Consider the following 17546-nt stretch of genomic DNA (forward strand, 5'->3'; position numbering starts at 1 on the left):
CCCTCCCCCACCAACCCCAGATGTTAGAGGTGGTCCCGAAGGCAGCATGGAGTCTTAGGTTTGGGCCACATTAGTCAGATTGTGATCAAGATGTGTTTTATATGTTCGTAGTCACCATCGTTAAGTCTCTTATCGAGCAGAACTGGAAGGAACGTCCCAGAGGTAATATGTCAGATGTCCCTGTCCCATCCCAGCTCTTGCTTACACAGAGGAGGCATCATGAGAGAGAGAAAGCCAGACCCGAGTGAATCCTGGCTCTGCCATGTTCCCGCTGTGTGTCACCACCCTTGAGCTTGCCGTGCCTCGATTTCCCCAATAGTAGATAGGAGCGGCACTCAGCCCAGTGTAGCCTAAGGACCACGCCCAGAGGTAGCCTGGATTCAAATTTGACCTCTGCTATGAGTACCACGTTCTCAGTGTATCTCACTGTTAAAGAGGTCCTTGAAAATATCAGGTTGGGAGAAGAGACAGAATTTAAAGAGGTATTTAATTTATTTGATGTAACAAGAAGTGATAGACGTTAGTTGGGTATTGGGCTGGAGGAGTTTGGGTGACCCACGTCCTTGAAGATGTTGTCGTCCCTGCCCCTTTGTCACCTTCCTGACTTCTTCCATGCCAATAAACATTGCCAAGGAGCTAGAGAGAGATCAGCCCACGTCAGAGATTAGAGCCTACTTAGAAAAATCACACAGAGACTTGAAATGAGAACCTTTTTGCCCCATACAGCTCAATGTTATCAATGCTTCAACCGAGGATCACAGAAAATCATGTCCCACCGTCCATGGCACACATTCTAGAATCAGAGAAATTCCAGGCGCAGATGACGTCTGCCCGCCAGATCAAAAGGCTGGCACTTTATTCAGAATGTTACTTGTGGCCCCTTCAGAATTAGTACAGCCACTTGGGAAGACAGTTTGACAGTTTCTTACAAAGCTAAGCATAGTCTGTACAATACGAGCCAGCAGTTCTGCTCCTAAGTATTTACCCAAATGAAATGAAAACGTGTCCACACAAAAACCTGCGCGTGGATGTTTATAGCAGCTTTATTCATAACTGCCAAAACTTGGAAGCAACCATGATGTCCTTCAGTGGGTGAGTAGACATGATCTGGTGCCTCTAGATAATGGAATATTATTCAGCACTGAAAAGAAATAAACTATTCAAGCTATGAAGAAGTCACGGAGGAACCTTAAATGCATATGACTAAGTGAAAGGAGCCGATCTGGAAAGACTGCATACTTTACAATTTTAGCTCTGTGGCATTCTGGAAAAGGCAAAACTATGGTGACAGTAAGATCAGTGGCTGCCAGCGGTTGGGGGGATGACTAGGCAGAGCACAGAGGCTCTCGAGGCCGGTGAAACTATTCAGTATGATTGACAGTGGTAGATGCACATCACGATACATTTTCGAAACCCATAGACTGGAACAACACCAAGGGTGAACTGGGATGTGAACTACCAACTTCGCGTGATAACCACGTGATAACGACGTGACCGGGCACGTTCATCAGTTGTAACAAATGTTACAACTCTGGCGAGACATGGCAGCCCGTAGTGGAGGTCATGCGCGTGAAGACAAGGGCANCCAGTGTGGTCTTTCTCTTCTAAATGAGAGCCTGGGGTAGAGCTGGGAAGAGTCTGCAATCGGCAGGCTTTAAGCTTTGCTTTTCCCTTCCTTCCCTCCTTCCTTCCTTCTCTCCTTCCTTCCTTCCTTCCTTCTCTGTTTTTCTTTTGTATTAATTGCTGTTTAAAGCCCAGGTGAATGATTACAAGCCATGTTTGTGCCAGTCAGTCTTCTGGTCTTTGGGGGGAGCAGGACTTAGCTTGTCCTGCTTTTCGCTTTCCACTCAGTGCAAAGTGACACCACCAGGGCAGGGCTGCCTACGAGGTGGTTACTATGAATAGATCTTAAAGCACTTTTATTGCGGTTAGAAAAGTCACTTTCTGTTCTCTCTAATCCTAGCGAGAGCCACAGTTTTTGTCTAATGGAAAATATGTAGTTTGGTCTCCAGACTTAACCATTCTCATCTTACAGCAGTTTTCTCTGTACTTGTATCATGCATCTTATCCACAAAGTTCAAATGTCACAGGTATTTCTTATGTGATATATATACTAAGATTCTGGATCTGAGGTAGCACATTTTAGTGCATTTATCCGTTTTCACGTCTGTCTCTCCCTAATTAGATTCCTTTTTTTCTTTTTAACGCCTACAGCACCTGGTCTTCCTAGGTGGTCTCCCATCCAAAGTACTAACCAGGCCCGACCCTGCTTAGCTTCCGAGATCAGACGAGATCGGGCACGTTCAGGGTGGCATGGCCGAAGACCAGTTAGATTCCTAATCCCCGTGCCTGGCAGAGTGCCCAGCCCAAAGAAGTGTATGTTAGCTGTGAACAGTGGGAGTGAGAGAAGGAGGAAGGAGGGAGTGTGCATTAAGACCATGAAAAAGGAGAAAGCGAATAGTGGCTGAGAGAATGAATGGAAGATTCAGTGTTACTGAGAATTTCCCAGGGCCAACGATCATTTCAGAGTGTTTCATAGATATTAATATCATCTCTCATGGTATTAATCATGACAGATGTTTCCTTTGTCCTCCTGTGAGCCGGGTCTAGTTTATTTGCCTTAAATCACTTTCACCTGCCTGCTGCGTCCGGGGGCCAGTCTTATGTCTGGTGTTGGACCTGTGGAGTGATATATAGTCAGCTCACCTACAGTAAACACATTTTACTATACCCCACCACATACTTGCCAGACGGGGGCTGGGATTCCAGTATCACAGAGGAAGAAAGGGAACCTCAGAGAGGGTAAGCAACTTGCCCAAGGCCACACAGCTCCTGAGTAGCAGAGCTGGTCTCCGGCAGTCAGGTTTGGAGCGTGGTCACCGCCATGTGCTTCCCTTACATCGCCTTCCGGTATGGATGTGCGATGTAAGGGAAGTACATGGGCTTGGATGTGCTTGACTGGGGAGCATTTTAGGCCGAGAGTTGCGGGTGCCTCCCTAGCCACGCCGTGGTGTCTCCTGTTTGTCTGCTCTAGGCTAAGTGCTGCAGGAACAGGACACGGACCTTGCCATTAACCACCCAGTGACCTTCAAGCACGCGATTACTTTTCCAAGGTCCCCTGCAGCCTCAGCCATCCAGCAATCCCGCGAGCCCTTTGGGCTTTGCAGCTGTGAAGAGGTCGGTGCTGTCTGCGGAGGGGGCTGGCATCAGATCGCCTCATTTCCCCCACACAGCCTGAGGGAGCGTCACCATGCTGGGTGCACGGAAGGACGGCCCAGTCCCTGCTGGGAAGAGTCTGGGGCCGAGTTGGGGCAGAGAAGCAGTCTCCACGTAAGGTGGCAGAGGCTCCAGGAGCTGTGAGGCCCTGGGGCTGTGGGCGCCGGTGGGGGAACTGGAGGGGACGCTTAGTGAACTCGGGGTCCCAACCGTGAGGATAGAACAGCCCAGAAAGAAGGCCCATCTTCCTTCTCCCCAGACGGTGCTGTTTCGACAGGGAGCATTATTTTTTGAGAAAGGGATGACTTGGTTTCTCTGAGACGGTAAAATGACGTGAGCGTGTTTTACGCATCAAGGCCGGCGTGGTTTCGTGGCGGCAGCCCGGAAAGAGCCTGCGTGGTCAGGCCATTTGTTTTAGAATGGGCTCCGGAGGTTTAGCGAGTAAATGTAACGTGAGCAGGAAGAGCAGAGCCGGCTGGAAGTCCAGCAGCCAGGAACGGGAGAGCGAGTGCCCTCGCACCCACGTTACGGTCTCGGGGGTCTTGTGAGACGAAGCCTTCAGAACCAGACTTCCTGAGTGGAGCAGGCATATTGGCTGTTTTGATCCCGTTAAGGATTTGAACCCTTTTTTTTTTGGCAAAAGTCACCTTAATTGGGCCATTTCCTGCCACTGCTGTCTAAGGAACCATGCTGGGTCGAGAACTGATGCACCATCAGTTTATCAAAATGGTCAAATGTGTGTAGGCCACGGCCAGACACCCAGGGTTCAAATCCCAGCTTGGCCACTTACTAGCTGGGTGACTCTGGGCGAGCTGCTTCACCTTTTTGTGCTTCATTTCCTCATCTTTGGAGTGGGGTGTCTGGTCAGGGTCTTATGAGGGCCGAGTAAGCTAACAGAGCTAAGGCGCCTGGAGCATGCCAAATATCATAATGGTAACAGCAATGACCGCCATCGTCGCTATCGCCAGTAGCATCTCAAACCTTGCCTCGCTGCCCCACCATCTCCCAGAAAGTTCCTGAAGCCCTACCCTCTTTGGGAGGCCTTCCAGCGTGTAGCCCTGGCGGAGGACGGAAGGGTGGGTGGCCTTGGAGCGACACCCGCCCAGCCACTGTGGGCCTTCGGCCTGGTAAGAGTCGAGAGGCTGCTCTCCTCGCCCCTTTCACTCCTGGTCCTGTGCCCAGGCTGGGAGAAAGCTCATTCATATCTCACTTTTATAAGACAGGCAGCTATTTATAACATCCTGACACACACCTCCCCTAAGCAGTGGGCTCATATAAGTATGATAATAATGATCATAATGACACATAGCGGTAAAACTGAATGACAGTGATCCTGCTGGTGGGTCTGCCTTTGAAGCTGAAGTCCAACCTCCCATGTGCTGCAGGGAGATCAGCCAACTAGAGACCTCTTGCCAAGTCAGCCTCTCCTTTTGTGAGTTTCTTCACTCTGGGAAACCAAATTGCCATCACGGGGGCCCCTTGCCTGGGGTTTCAGGATGTCTGGCAATCCCCCAGGCGTGGCTACAAGCCACCCTTGGCCCACCAGTGCCAAAGACACATGCTTCAGTGGGGACAGACACAAGAGGGCCTCAGCATCCATTCTGTGGCCTCGGATCCTGGTCCTCAGCCCGAAGCTGGCTCCCTTGGCCAACAAAAGCCAGGGAACCAGAAGTGGGTCATGGGAGCCAGTGAGAGGGTCTAGACCAGCACTGTCCAACAGAACTGAAAGGCAAGCCAGCTGCATTAAGCCACCACATTTTAAAAACTTAAACAGGTACAATTAATTTTAATATATTTTTATTTAATTTAATATATCCAAAATAAAAAAATTATTAATGAGATAGTTTGCATTTTTTGGTACTAAGTCTTCAGAATCTGATGTGTAATTTAGACCTAGAGCACATCTCAGTGTTCAAATGCTCAGTAGCCACATGTGGCCAGTGGCTCCTTATTGGACCATGCGGGTCTCGACAGCTCACGAGGGACAGTGTAACCGACATCCTGTTTCTCTTTTACAGTGAGATTTTTGGATAATGGAACATATTTATCAATAGCTAATCACTGAGGGAAAAGTATGCTTCATTCTAAAACTGAATTTGCATTGGTAAGATTGTACCCCGTACCATGCGACTTAGATCTTCGGACCTTCCCATTTCATCCAGGGCACAAGCCAGGGGTGACAGATGGCAGACATCTCCAGGAGGAAATGCTCCAGCTAAATTCTAAATCCCGTCCTATTATTACACCCGAAGGCACTGCCATGTTCCAAGTGACTTTGTAATCTCGACCCAGTAGCCGAGCTAGTGGGCCCTAGGGACTGATGAATGCTGTCGCCAAGGAAAACAAGCCATGAGCACTTGGCATTCTGCTTTCGTAAGCCTTGGAAGGAGAGGGTGTTAGCAGCAGGAGTCAGAAGAGTTTAATGATGTAGAAATAGGAAATGAAAAGTAAGTGAGACCAAAGTTGATATAGAGTCAAAAACAAAACAAAACCTTCAGGTGGCCCTGGCTTTTAGGATTTGTGAATCATTCTCACCAGAAACAGAGTTTCCATACCCTTGACTTCTGCCAGCTTTCCAAACTCGGGGGCCTTGTCCCACCACCCACGCGGAGCGGTCTGGTTGGTAAGCCTGGTTGGATGTTTCTAGAATATCGGCTATGAAATAAAGCGTGACCCCCTCGTTGTTCGGGACCCCCTTTTCCTCAGCCTCGTAATTCACACAGTAGCGTGGTGCCTCAGCTCTGCCTGTGCTACAGACAAACTAAAACACCGATTTTTGAAAATAGATCACAGGGACCGGTTTCAACATAGTTACAAGAACAAATTTTATTCGAGCGCTTTTGAAATAGAGTTACAAAACAAAAACATCGTTGCAAATCTCTTTGATTAATATTTTATTAATCCTAGTAGGAGTGATTACATGTATTCAAAAGCCATGGATTACACTTTTAAAACAAACACGGGAATATTCGGAGCACCGCCTGTTAACTGATTGGCCTCAGGCAAGTCTCTTAAATTTCTGGAGCCTCAGTTTTCTCGCCTATCCAGTGGGGACAATGATAATTTCTGTCTCGTCGGATTATGCAAAATTCATATAGAGCATCTGATAGCAGGTGCTCAGCAAGGGTGCCTTTGGTCCCCCAGAGAGAATACCTGTTGTGTTTCTACTTGGTCAAGACAGGCTTCGATCCAGTAATTTCCGGTCTGGGAACTAGAATGATATGCATGATTCCATGTCACCGGGTAATAGACTAGAGACTCATTTTGGTAGGGTTTTTTTTGTGTGTGTGCTTTGTGTGTGTGTGTTTTCCAAGTTTTCAGAAAAGAACAAACGTAGTTTTAAAAAGAAGCAAAAGCCTCCTCTTAGGTCCCTCTGGTGGTTATTTTCATTCCAAAGAAAACGAGCTATAAAGCTACCAACTCTAAACCTGTCTGCCTTTGTCACTGCCCACACTGAGCTGAGCCCCAAGAGTGTGCACCTCTCACTCTACAGGAAGAAATATTAGTAATATGTTAAAGGCACGGAGATGGGCAGACATACAAGAAGTTTATGTCCCAGGACATTTAATTATGTCCCAGACACAGTATAGGCCATTAAAAAACATATCCTAGAACACTTCAAAGTCAAATTCATACGTAAAGTGGCACAGTGGTCCTGCTGAGTACCTGTTAGTATGTCTTCACCTTGAATCCTGACACATGGTCCATGGGCCTGGGAATCGTGTGTGTCAGGTATGCAGCCTGAAGCCAGTGTTTAAATAAACTGGCTGCCCTTAGAAATTCAAATCTGTATTTCTCTTCCATGAGGGGAGGTTGCGGAATTATCTTAGGACTTCTGATGGCCACAAAGTTAGAGGAGGCAAAGGAGGTCCCCTGGGCCCATCACTCAGCGTCAGTGGCTGTCTGCATTTTGCCAACTCATTTCATCTGTTCCCCCCGAAGTATTTAAAACAAATCTAAGATGTCACTTTACTCATAAATACTTAATTTCTCACACATTTCACTCATAAATACTCTTATCTCGAACTGAAAAGGACACTTTTTAACTAATCACCATACCCTTTCTCCCACCTAACAATTTTAGCAGCAATCCCTAAATATCTAAGATCAAGGTCATGTTTAAATTTTCCCAATTTCTTTTTTACAATCGGTTGGTTTGAATCAAGGATTCAGACAAGGTCCAAACATTGCATTTGATTATGCTATTTTCTCTTTTAAAACATTTCGAAACTTCAGTCATTCAACAGATATTATTGTATCTCTCTACGTGCAACACAGAAAACTAGAATTTTTACCTGAGTCATTGTTCTCTTCATTCTCATCATCCTCTTTATGACTTTTAGTGAAATTCTGTTTCAAAGTTTATCTTACTTATAAGACCCCTAGCTCGGAATGACCTCTGGCTTTTCCCAAGAATTAAACCCACCTCAGTGTCCAAATATTTTTTACCAGTGAAGATAATTAAATCTACCTTCAGACAGGTATTCCAAAATGGGATTTTTGGCATTGAATTGTGGGGCGATAATTCTTGACGTGTCTGATTTGAAGAGCGCTCTTCCCCTGCTGTGGAAATCAAAGACAGATATTATCAGCCCCTCGTTTGCATGAACCAAGTCTATCAATGCCGACATGCTTGCCTTCTCTCTTCTAGCACAGGCTTTTTGCTTTGCCACTCAATGTAATTGATGTATTTGCTTCCACACAGATAATCGCTTATCAGCCGTACGGGAAATCTGTGGACTGGTGGGCCTACGGCGTCCTGTTATATGAAATGCTGGCCGGGCAGGTAAATGTTTCACTATGTTTCCATGCTGCTTTCTTATTGTACAGAGCATCTGCTTCAGCGCTGCTCAGGCCATAATAGCAGGACCTGGCAGTGTGATGTGGCTGATGCTGGTCTGACGTCCCCGATGCAGGTGAACGAGAGAAATACCCCCTTGAGTGTGGATTATACTCAGTATGCACAAAACGGACTCTCTAGTCATAAAAACCCAAACTGAAAGCTACACCCCGGAGTATAGACGATCTATGGCTTTCGCATCATACACAAAAGTCTCCTGCACGTTGATGATGACAGTGGCCTCTGTACGTTTTCAGTGTCTCAAAACTGGGGTCAGGTTATGGTTCCTTGCAAGTGTGTCTGCAGAGATCGCCCCAGCCGCTGCCCATGTGTGTAATTGGTATTTTTATTAAAGGAAGAAGACAGTTAAACTTGAAGAAGTGTTTTAATAGCTTCTCCCTGTCTCTCCTTATCTCCCCCTTGACAGTTCATTATAACTGTTACAAAAGTCCGGTGAGGCCGAACTTTCAGTTAAGAAAAGGCAAATTAGGTTTCTCTTAGGAATGTGACACGTATCAGATAACCAAGTGCATTACTGCCTAACGTGGCACTTTCCAATATAATGGCCTTAATATCTGCATCGTCAGGGTAAGTCATACCGGCTGTTCTAACAAGCCACCCCAAAATCTCAGTGGCTCAGTACACAACACAGGCTTATTCCACATTCTCAGTGCAGTCCTGTGTGGTGGGGGGCGGGGGGGTTCGCTGATCCACATGGTCATTCAGAGCTCCAGGCTTCTTCCATCCATTGGCTCCACCATCTTTTAGGGCCTCAAATTCCCCCACCGAATCTTCCTTACTCAGCAGGTCAGTGCGAAGAGAACAGAAGGACAGTTGCACAGAATGTTCTAGGTGCCAGGCCTAGAGGTGGCCTGCATCACTCTGGCCTGCATTCCACAGGCCACCTGGCCCCACTGATGCAAAGAGGGCTAGAAGTAGCACGGACCTGTGAGCTCAGCCAGCGGGAGCAGGTCCGGTGAGCCTCTACCAGACCTCTGCCGTAAGACCGAAAAATGAGTCTGTGGTGGGCAGCTTGTTCTAGTTCCCAGCACTCACGCACTGGCGCCAAGAAGCTTGATCCTCTATGGCTAAAAGCCTCAGTGACAGAGAATGGCAAGAAATGCAGAGCAGTACAGCTTCCTCCAAGGAAATCTTTGAATCTTTGTTTCTGGGTAGGGGGAAGGTCACCTTTTTGGACATATTACACCCATCAATTTGTTCATTTATTCATTCAACACGTACTTCCTGAATGCACGCTTACTGTGCGTGTGGTGATAACCATGAACAAAATGAAGATCCATACTATCATGAAGCCTACAGTCTAGAGAAAGAGACAATACATAGACAAGATAAATAAGGAAAATATATAATAGTGACAAGCCAAACAGAAAAGTAACAAAGCAAGATAAAAAAATATTTATTTATTTATTTATTTATTTATATGTATATAGTGTTGAGGAGGGTGCTGAAACTTTAGCTAGGAGGTCCTCATGGAGAGAGAAAGTTGACTTAAAACTAGGAAGAAATGAGAGCATGTCCATGTGTGTATCAGGGGAAAGAGCATTCCAGGCAGAGGGAACAGCAAGTGCAAAGGGGTGGAATGTGTTTAAAAAATGGAGGGCTCGCTGCCAATGTGGCTGGAGCAGAGTGGGCCGGAGAGAGAGTAGGAGGCCGGAGGTAGGAGAGGACGGCAGGGCGGGGGGGGAGGGAGCACCAGGTCATGGGGCATGAAGATTGTCACCAGACAGTTGGCTTTCATTCCGGGGTGGGAAGCCACTGATGAGTTCTCCTCTATACCTTTCATTGTATCTTATGTCTTTTATATACCGAGGTAGTCTTTTAAATGATAAAAGACATAAGGCATAGACCTTGCCTCTACCCAGCCCAGGGACTTTCAAGCAAGCCACTTAGCCTACATTTGGTCATTATTTCTCAGTGATAGTAAGTCTTGAATTATATGTGAAAAGTGGTTTGTGTATAATTTATTTCGTCTTTTCCACCCAACAAAATGTTCGTCTTAGGCCAAATACCTCCATTTGTAAAGGCAGAAAAGCAGGTTCTACAGAACAACTGTCAGGAAGACCACAGCTGGCAAAACACAAGTTCCCTGCTCCTTCAGTTAATTTCCCCCTCTTTAGAATTTTGACAATAAAATTTGACTGAATTATCGGCTCCGTGGGAGCCTCGCCGTTCAGGAAGGCACAAAAAGCTGAGCTCCCCTCCTGGATCCCTTCTTGAATGTTCTGACTCTGGAGCCCAGAAAACAAACGCTGCTTTCATTAAGCGTCACATTTGCATATGCCAACAAAGGAAATTGGTTGGGCGGAAATAGGATCGCTTTCCAACAGGCACTTTACAAGAGATGAAATGTGCTGTCTCTCTATTGGCCAGCAAGAGACTAGAATTTCAGAAGCCAGGCCTGCAGCCAAGTCCCCCACCCCACCCCACCCCACCCCCTTTTTGCTTCCTAGTCAAGCTTCCTGGATCCTTCTTCCATAGAGGAGAGCTCAGGGAATGCCCTCACTCCTGCAGGGAAGTCCCCTTCGGGATGCATTTTGAAGTCCTGCCTCATTTGCAGAACTGGTCCCGAGGCCCACGACTTGAACATTTACCTTCCTTATGGCAGGTCCCTCCCATACCCAGTGGCTTCATAGACATGCTGGCACATTTTCATTATGTTTTCTCCTGTTTCTCGGAGTCGATCAGCCAGTCTTATATAATCTCCTAAAGTTTTCATAATCTCTATGGAAAATGGCGCCACTCTTTGAATATGACACCTCAAAGGCATCCCACATTCAGGGGCAATGGCAGGCACAGCCGGTTGTTCTCGAAATCCTCACTGCATCTGCCACAAACACGGGGTTTCATTTCAGACGCCCCGTCTTAGTTTTCCTCTCTGACTCAATGCAAATTTGAACATATTCCTGAGCTATGACTCAGCCCAAAAAGGATAATAAAGGCCCTGCATGCATTGCCCCCACCTCCAAAGCTGCAGGAACCTCAGATACCCAGCAGAGGGAATAGAGGCTCTTACTGAAAAGTAAGACTAATTATAAAGTTGTTGATGTGGTCGTGGTCTAAATTTGTCTTCTTTAATCAAGAGGGCTAAAGATGAGCAGGAAAAACAAATGGTTTATTGCAATTTTCTTCTCATTTGCTTTATTTATTGTCAGCAGCCAAGGGGACAGCTAAGTGTAAACAGCCTGAGTCTTCAGTTTCTGGATTGCTTGACAAATATGATCACTTCGGGGCATAAATAGTATTTACCCAGCACACTAATGAGCCTATTGTGGCGCGAAGCAGTCGCGGGTAGTCATCATAAAGGGACCAGCCCTCTCCTCTTTGTATCTCTTTCTGACAGCGTTATTAATGCTTTGTCTTCATTCCTGGTGAATCAGTAATGAGCACTTTATCCCAGGACATCAGCCTGAATTGTCCTTGGGCGCTCCCCGCTCCCCCAACCCTGGTCATCTGCGATCTGCAGATGCACGTGGCATGGTTCCAGTGACCACTTACTAGTAAGTGACTGCGGAATCATTTCGGAAAGAATGAACCATCATCTCTCGTTTGCCCGTTTAGAATTCATAAGTTACATTCCAAGGAGGTCACCCCCGGTTCCGTTCAGAAAACTGTTCCACCGAGCCAAGACTTTTTAGTTAACAGGTAGTTTAGCTGGAAATACTAAGTCCAGATCTGTAGAAATTTAAAAGATCATAATGGGAATGGGGGAAAGAGGGGAGAGAAGCAAAATCCAAAACGGTCATGTGCTAGGTACCTCGGCAACACATGACCCTCTATTGTCCCCAGGCTCAGTGGCTGGTGTGCGTGAGAGGAAAATGAATGTAATTATAACTTTCCACCATTGCCTTGCCTCCAGCACCAAGGCCTGAGAGCACGCAGTCACCTGGAAGAATGTTCCAGGGGTGATCTGGCCGCGTAATCTCGCACCTGGGAAATGATTCTAGGAAGTAATTCGGAGAAGGAACAAACACTGTGCACGGAGATGTTCAGAGCAGCCTCCATTGTTAGAATATAGTGCTGGAAGCGATTATAAATGTACCCATGGATAAATGAGTCAGTCAGTCTCTGATGATGGATCACCTCGGCGGCATTAATCAGACTGGGTACCCTGGTGGCTACAGAGAAAACGTATTTGCAGCAGTGAGTGAAAAGCCAAGAATTCCAAATTAGGCATCATTCGAAAATAATATGAAAAGCCCCAGGGTCCACAGAAAAAATAAGAGCGATGTTTGCTCTTAGTTACAGGAAATGTGGATGCTGCTTTCGTTCCTCTCCCAAGAATACCTGATTTTAATTTAGGGCTTCAGGGAGCTTTTCTGAACGTGGCGGTCACTGTTGCTGTTCACCAGGCATTTGGGGTCTTCCTCCCTCCTGGCTCATGTGGGATTGCACCTCCCGGTTCCTTCGTGATCGGGTGGGGCACGGGACTAATTCCGACCCATGACATCTAGGTGGATGTGCTCCCCGGTGGAGCACCTGAGAGCTGGACCAAAACACCCCAGAGGTCCTGTCCCAGCCCCCCAACAACACAGCCAAGATGGTGGCTGCTCCACCAGGTGGGTCCCTAGGTGACCTCTGCTGACCCTCAGTGGACGTGTGGCATCAGCAAAGATAAGCACCGTGCCGGGTCTCGCACCGAGAGGCAGTCCCTCTCCACGAGATGACTTAACACACCTCAGGCCTTGGCGCCTGGTCCCCTGCCCCCTTTTATTTTCAGAACTCACCACCGCCCAACGCGTAGGACGTGAATCAGCCTCTTACAGAGCACCGCGACCGTCTTCCCGAGCGGCCGAGCCGTCTTCACGTGCTGGGTGCACCAGCTGCCGAGCTGCAGTGCCGGGGGTCACCCTGCCCACTCTGAGTACTGGGACGAGCCGGGGAAGTGGCGTTGCTCAGAAGGGCTAACTAAGAGCCCGGGCTCCGAAGTCAGGCTGCCCGGACTTGAACCCTGCTCCGTGACCCTGGCCGGAGCGCTCCCTGGAACCTCAGGGACCGCAACTGCAAAATGGGATCGATGATACGCACGTCACATGGTCGCCGTGAGGGCCGAGTGAGTGCCGCCGACAAAGCACTCCACGGGCTGCATGGCACGGAGGAGAAGCAAGAGCCAGGAGGTCAGTGTGGCTGCAGCTGCTGTCGCCATCGCCGCTGCTCTCTCCCGAGTGCTGGCTGTGCTTCTGTGTCGGGCGATGTAGAGCCACAGTGGGCAACAGCACATCTTCAGGGGTACGGGCATCTGTCCTCCTCGAGATGAGCCAGCAGGAGAAGGTCCAGTCCTTGGGGCCACACAGGGCTGGGACACAGGGTGAAACCCCGAGGCTCTGCCACAGGGACATGTTGCCTCGTGGCTTTCTTTATAGTTTGGGAATCTTACTGCAATGGACGAGCCTGGGGGGCCTCCGAGGACCCTTCCAACTCCAGACTGTAATGATGCGCGTTGCGTTAAACAGCGTTCTTCACTGCAGGACTTCTCAGGCCCTTTAAAATGTCAGTGCACACCTGCACTAGGGATGTAGGATGCGAACTTTGACCCAGGAATACCTTGTCGGGTTAACGTTCTAAGGAGCACTCTCAGGGGTGTGCAGGGGGCCAGATACCCTGCCCTCGGAGGGATGCAGGGGTGCTTCCTGGTGAAGACTTCCACCCGCAGGGGACAAGGCCTGATCCCCGACACGGCAGTCTCCGTTTCAGAAATTAGCCATGTGCGGAAGGAAGCTCACCTGAGCGAAGCTGAAAAGCATTAAGCAGGTGTCAGAGGCCAGCGCCCTGCTCAGAACATCCCCCAAACAATTCCTGGCGTCCATGTTAGGGGAACAGGGGCTGCAGCTGCGCTGACCTAATGGCCTTCAAATGAGGGGGGCCTTCCCCTCGCTGGAGAAAGATTCCTGGGAGCGCACACTTGAATTTCTCTTTGGAGAAAGTTTCTCTTAGACGTTTGGCTTGGATTACCTGTGACACAGCCCATGTAGCATTCCTGAGCATCACCCAAGAGGCTGGTTGAGTCTCCCTGGAGCCTCTGTCACCGTTGAGCGAAAGACACCAGCCAGCCACATTTGGCCAGCTTCACAGTTGCACAGGGCCCAAGCTCAGAAGAGACCTGCTCATTTGGTTTAGTGCTCTGCTCTTGCCGTCTCGAACTCCTTAATAATTATCTCATAAGAGGCCTCACATATTTATTTTGCACTGAGACCCACAAATGATATAGCCCATCCTGACTGGCGGCCCCAAGGGGCCAGGCTGTGAGTTGCCCATTGGTGACCCAGCAGCAGACCCTGTGCCTTGCTCACCTCCAGGTCACGAGGACACTGCAGAGTATGTACACACAGCGAATTCATGGCGAATGGAGCCCCCTGGAGGTGTGCGGTTCACAGCCCTGAGCAGAAACCATGCCGCGTTTGTTTTAGTTACGAAAATGTCCTCGGCCAAAACTCAGCCATGTGTATAGATCTCGTATTAGGGAAGACGTTTCTGTGGGTGCTATGGAACAGGCGTCCAGAAGGGGGCGGTTGCGTGGGATCAGGCAGAGGAGCCGTGGAGAGATGGACAGGTCAGGCCACACCGTCGCTCTTGGCCAGGCGCCGCCACACCCACGCCCCAGCCTGCCCTGCTCCGCTCTCTGTAGGTACTAATGGCACGTCCCCTGCTGACCCCAGTGACCATCTATCTGCAGCCTGCAGCCCCCAGCAGGGTGTCTGCCTCCAGCTGACTTGCCTTGCGGGCATCCCAAGCACCATGTTCCTTCTGCCCACAGAAACTCACCACGCACACACTGCTCCTGCTCTGAGTCATTCACAGGAGGCTAATTTTGTCCTCCTCACCCACCTTCATGCTTCCACCGAATTAGACATTCTTAACACCAGGCTCTTACAACCGGAAAAGAGGCCCGTTTATTTATATTTTTAGACCAAAAATTAAAGTGAGTGGCATCAGTCACCACCCCTCCTCCCTGTTCTCCCACACCTGGTCCCAAGGGAGCGTTCTTCATATATTCAGCATCTTTCCCTCTGCTGGGCGTGGCTCCCGTGTGCTGGCCCCACGCCCGCCTCCGATTCAGGGCAGAGGATGGAGGTTGGAGGCCACGTGAATGGGTTGGGATGATTTGTGCGTTGGTGGTTGGGGTGGGAGGTAGGGGACGCTCTGCTTGGTTCAGTTGCCCTCTCTTACTGAGGGGGAAATGTTTCATAAGAAGGGATATCCTACCGATGACGGCACTGTTGTCTTCGGTCCATGATATAATTTAAATTTAAGCCAGACTGTGTCATTATCTGGACCCTAACCAAGTCAACCAACGCGACTGTGCATCCCCCTTTACACGAGAAGAAAAATACAGGATGACACATGGGATTCTCCACAGGAGGGCTGACCCCGCTCTGCCTTTCCTGTGCTGAGCTTCAGAGTAGCTAAGCCAAAGGGGAACATTAAGAAATTTCCCATAAGCCAGCTTATCCTGTGGGTTGTCCCACCAGAGTGACAGGCAATTTGCTAGACCTCTCAGGGTTGAAGACATGCTGGAGAATAAAGCTCAAGCTCACATAAAATTCTCCTGAGGATCCTAGCAGCCCCCTCAATGAAAATTCATCTGCCTAAAAGACAATACCAGTATGCACCCTTCACTGAGCCCTTACTGCGTATAAGACAGAGTATCGGGCACTTTATAGACTCCTCAGGGAATCCCATTTTACATATTGGAAAACTGTGTCTTAAAGAGGTGAGTCGCTTGCCTGTGGCGGAGCTGGAATTCTGGTTTAGATCCACCCGACTTCAAAGCCGTGACCTCCCACAGTGCCACCGTGCCTCCCACTCTCTACATGGGGAGGTAGAAGAGGACAGGGAGGTGGAAGCTTAGCCACCATCTCCGCCACCACGCAGGTGGCAGCCCTGTGTTAGGTCACAAGGGCCCTGGTGCGAACTCCTGGACCTGGGGAAGCCCTCTGCCCATGGGTCCCCTTCACCCCGTGTTCAGGACCCAAGGGCAGTAACATTCTCCAACCCCTCCCCCAGCTCCACCTTCTGAAAACAAAGCCCTCTGTAACCTAACGTGATCATAATTAGATTTTGAACGCATAATCACAAGATTAATGTATTCATTATAATTTATTTGCAAATCATTCAAAGCATTACTCAAAAACATTTTTCTTAAAGATTATCTTGAGTTGCCCAGGGCAAGATAATTAAAGAGACAGAAGGAAAAATGGAAATCACACAACCTCCAACCTAATTAAAGATAATCAAATAAACCCGAAAGCTAACTGAGCTAACTCTGCAGCCTGCAGCGTGCCAAGAAACCCATTCTGTTTCTTGGTGTTGAATCGGATCTTCGGGTGCCGTGTTAATAAATTACTCTGCCTAAATATTTTGTCGTCTTTCTCTTTTCCGGAATAGCCCCCATTCGACGGTGAAGATGAAGACGAGTTGTTTCAGTCTATAATGGAGCACAACGTTTCTTATCCGAAATCTCTATCCAAGGAGGCCGTTTCCATCTGCAAAGGAGTAAGTACATTTGGATTCCTTTTGCGATCACGGACCAAGAGGGTTGACATACCTTGCCCACACTTCTGATCAAAATGGCGGAAAGATCACAAACCCACGCCACTGCTTCCGGCCATCGGGGGCTAGTGCTTGGTGATACGCAGGGCGCAGCGGAAAATGGATTCACACCCCAAAACTTCCTGGAACTCAGGCCCGCCAGCTAATGGTACCATGCTCTAGTCTCCAATTCACCTCACGGAATTGCATTGCCGGTTACCAGAAGTAATCATAGACCCTTAGAAAATGTCCGTTTCCTTCCGTCACCTGGCTGGGTATGCCTTGATGAGTCCTTTGTTCATTTCTCAGTTTTTGAGGTATACTGTAGGTACAGAAATAGACACAAATCATCAGCATATAGGTCCAAGACGTGTCGTAAAATGAACCCACCCATGTAACTACACGTTTCCAGCGCCCTAGAAGCCCCGTCCGCGGCCATGTTATTGTCACTTCCCCCTTGTCGCTGCTTGGATGAGTTGTGCCTGTTTTGAACTTTGCACAAATGGAGTTGTGCAGTGGATGCGCCTTGGCCCTTTTCCCCTGACCAGTATGATGGAGAGATGTTTCCATATTGCTGTGTGCAGTTGGAGTCCCATCTGTCACATTGCTGCGTAGCATTCCATCGTGTGAACGTACCCGATTCGTTTGTCTAGTCTACTGCCGGTGGGTGTTTGGGTTCTTTCTTCTTCAGCTTGAGGCCATTACAAATAGAACTGCCATGAACCTTCTGGGTCATGTGTTTTGGGGAATATATGAACGAATTTTCTGCTTATTTGTTTCTTCCCACCCCCCCACCCAGCTTTAGTGAGTTATAATTGACAAATAAAATTGTAATATATTTAAAGTGTACGACACGATGATTTGATATACATATGCAGTTGGTCCTTCGTAACCATTGGTTCTAAACTCCTGGATTCAACCAACCACAGATCTAAAATACACA

At 48.4% G+C, this 17546-nt stretch overlaps 1 protein-coding gene and 1 non-coding gene across 2 annotated transcripts in view; one reads left to right on the top strand and one right to left on the bottom strand.

The window, feature by feature from the left end:
* Window positions 1-17546, top strand: part of PRKCA (protein kinase C alpha) — a 375347-nt gene that overhangs the window by 338796 nt on the left and 19005 nt on the right. The window contains exons 14-15 of the mRNA XM_039859924.1: window positions 7922-8002; window positions 16460-16567. Of these exons, the coding sequence (XP_039715858.1) occupies window positions 7922-8002; window positions 16460-16567 (189 nt within the window). The remainder of the gene's footprint in view (window positions 1-7921; window positions 8003-16459; window positions 16568-17546) is intronic.
* LOC120600492 (5S ribosomal RNA) lies at window positions 2206-2325 on the bottom strand. The gene has a single exon (XR_005652208.1). It is a non-coding gene; the product is annotated as a 5S ribosomal RNA (ribosomal RNA).

Source organism: Pteropus medius, unplaced genomic scaffold (assembly GCF_902729225.1).
Source record: "Pteropus medius unplaced genomic scaffold, Ma_sr-lr_union100, whole genome shotgun sequence".
Taxonomy (NCBI): domain Eukaryota; kingdom Metazoa; phylum Chordata; class Mammalia; order Chiroptera; family Pteropodidae; genus Pteropus; species Pteropus medius.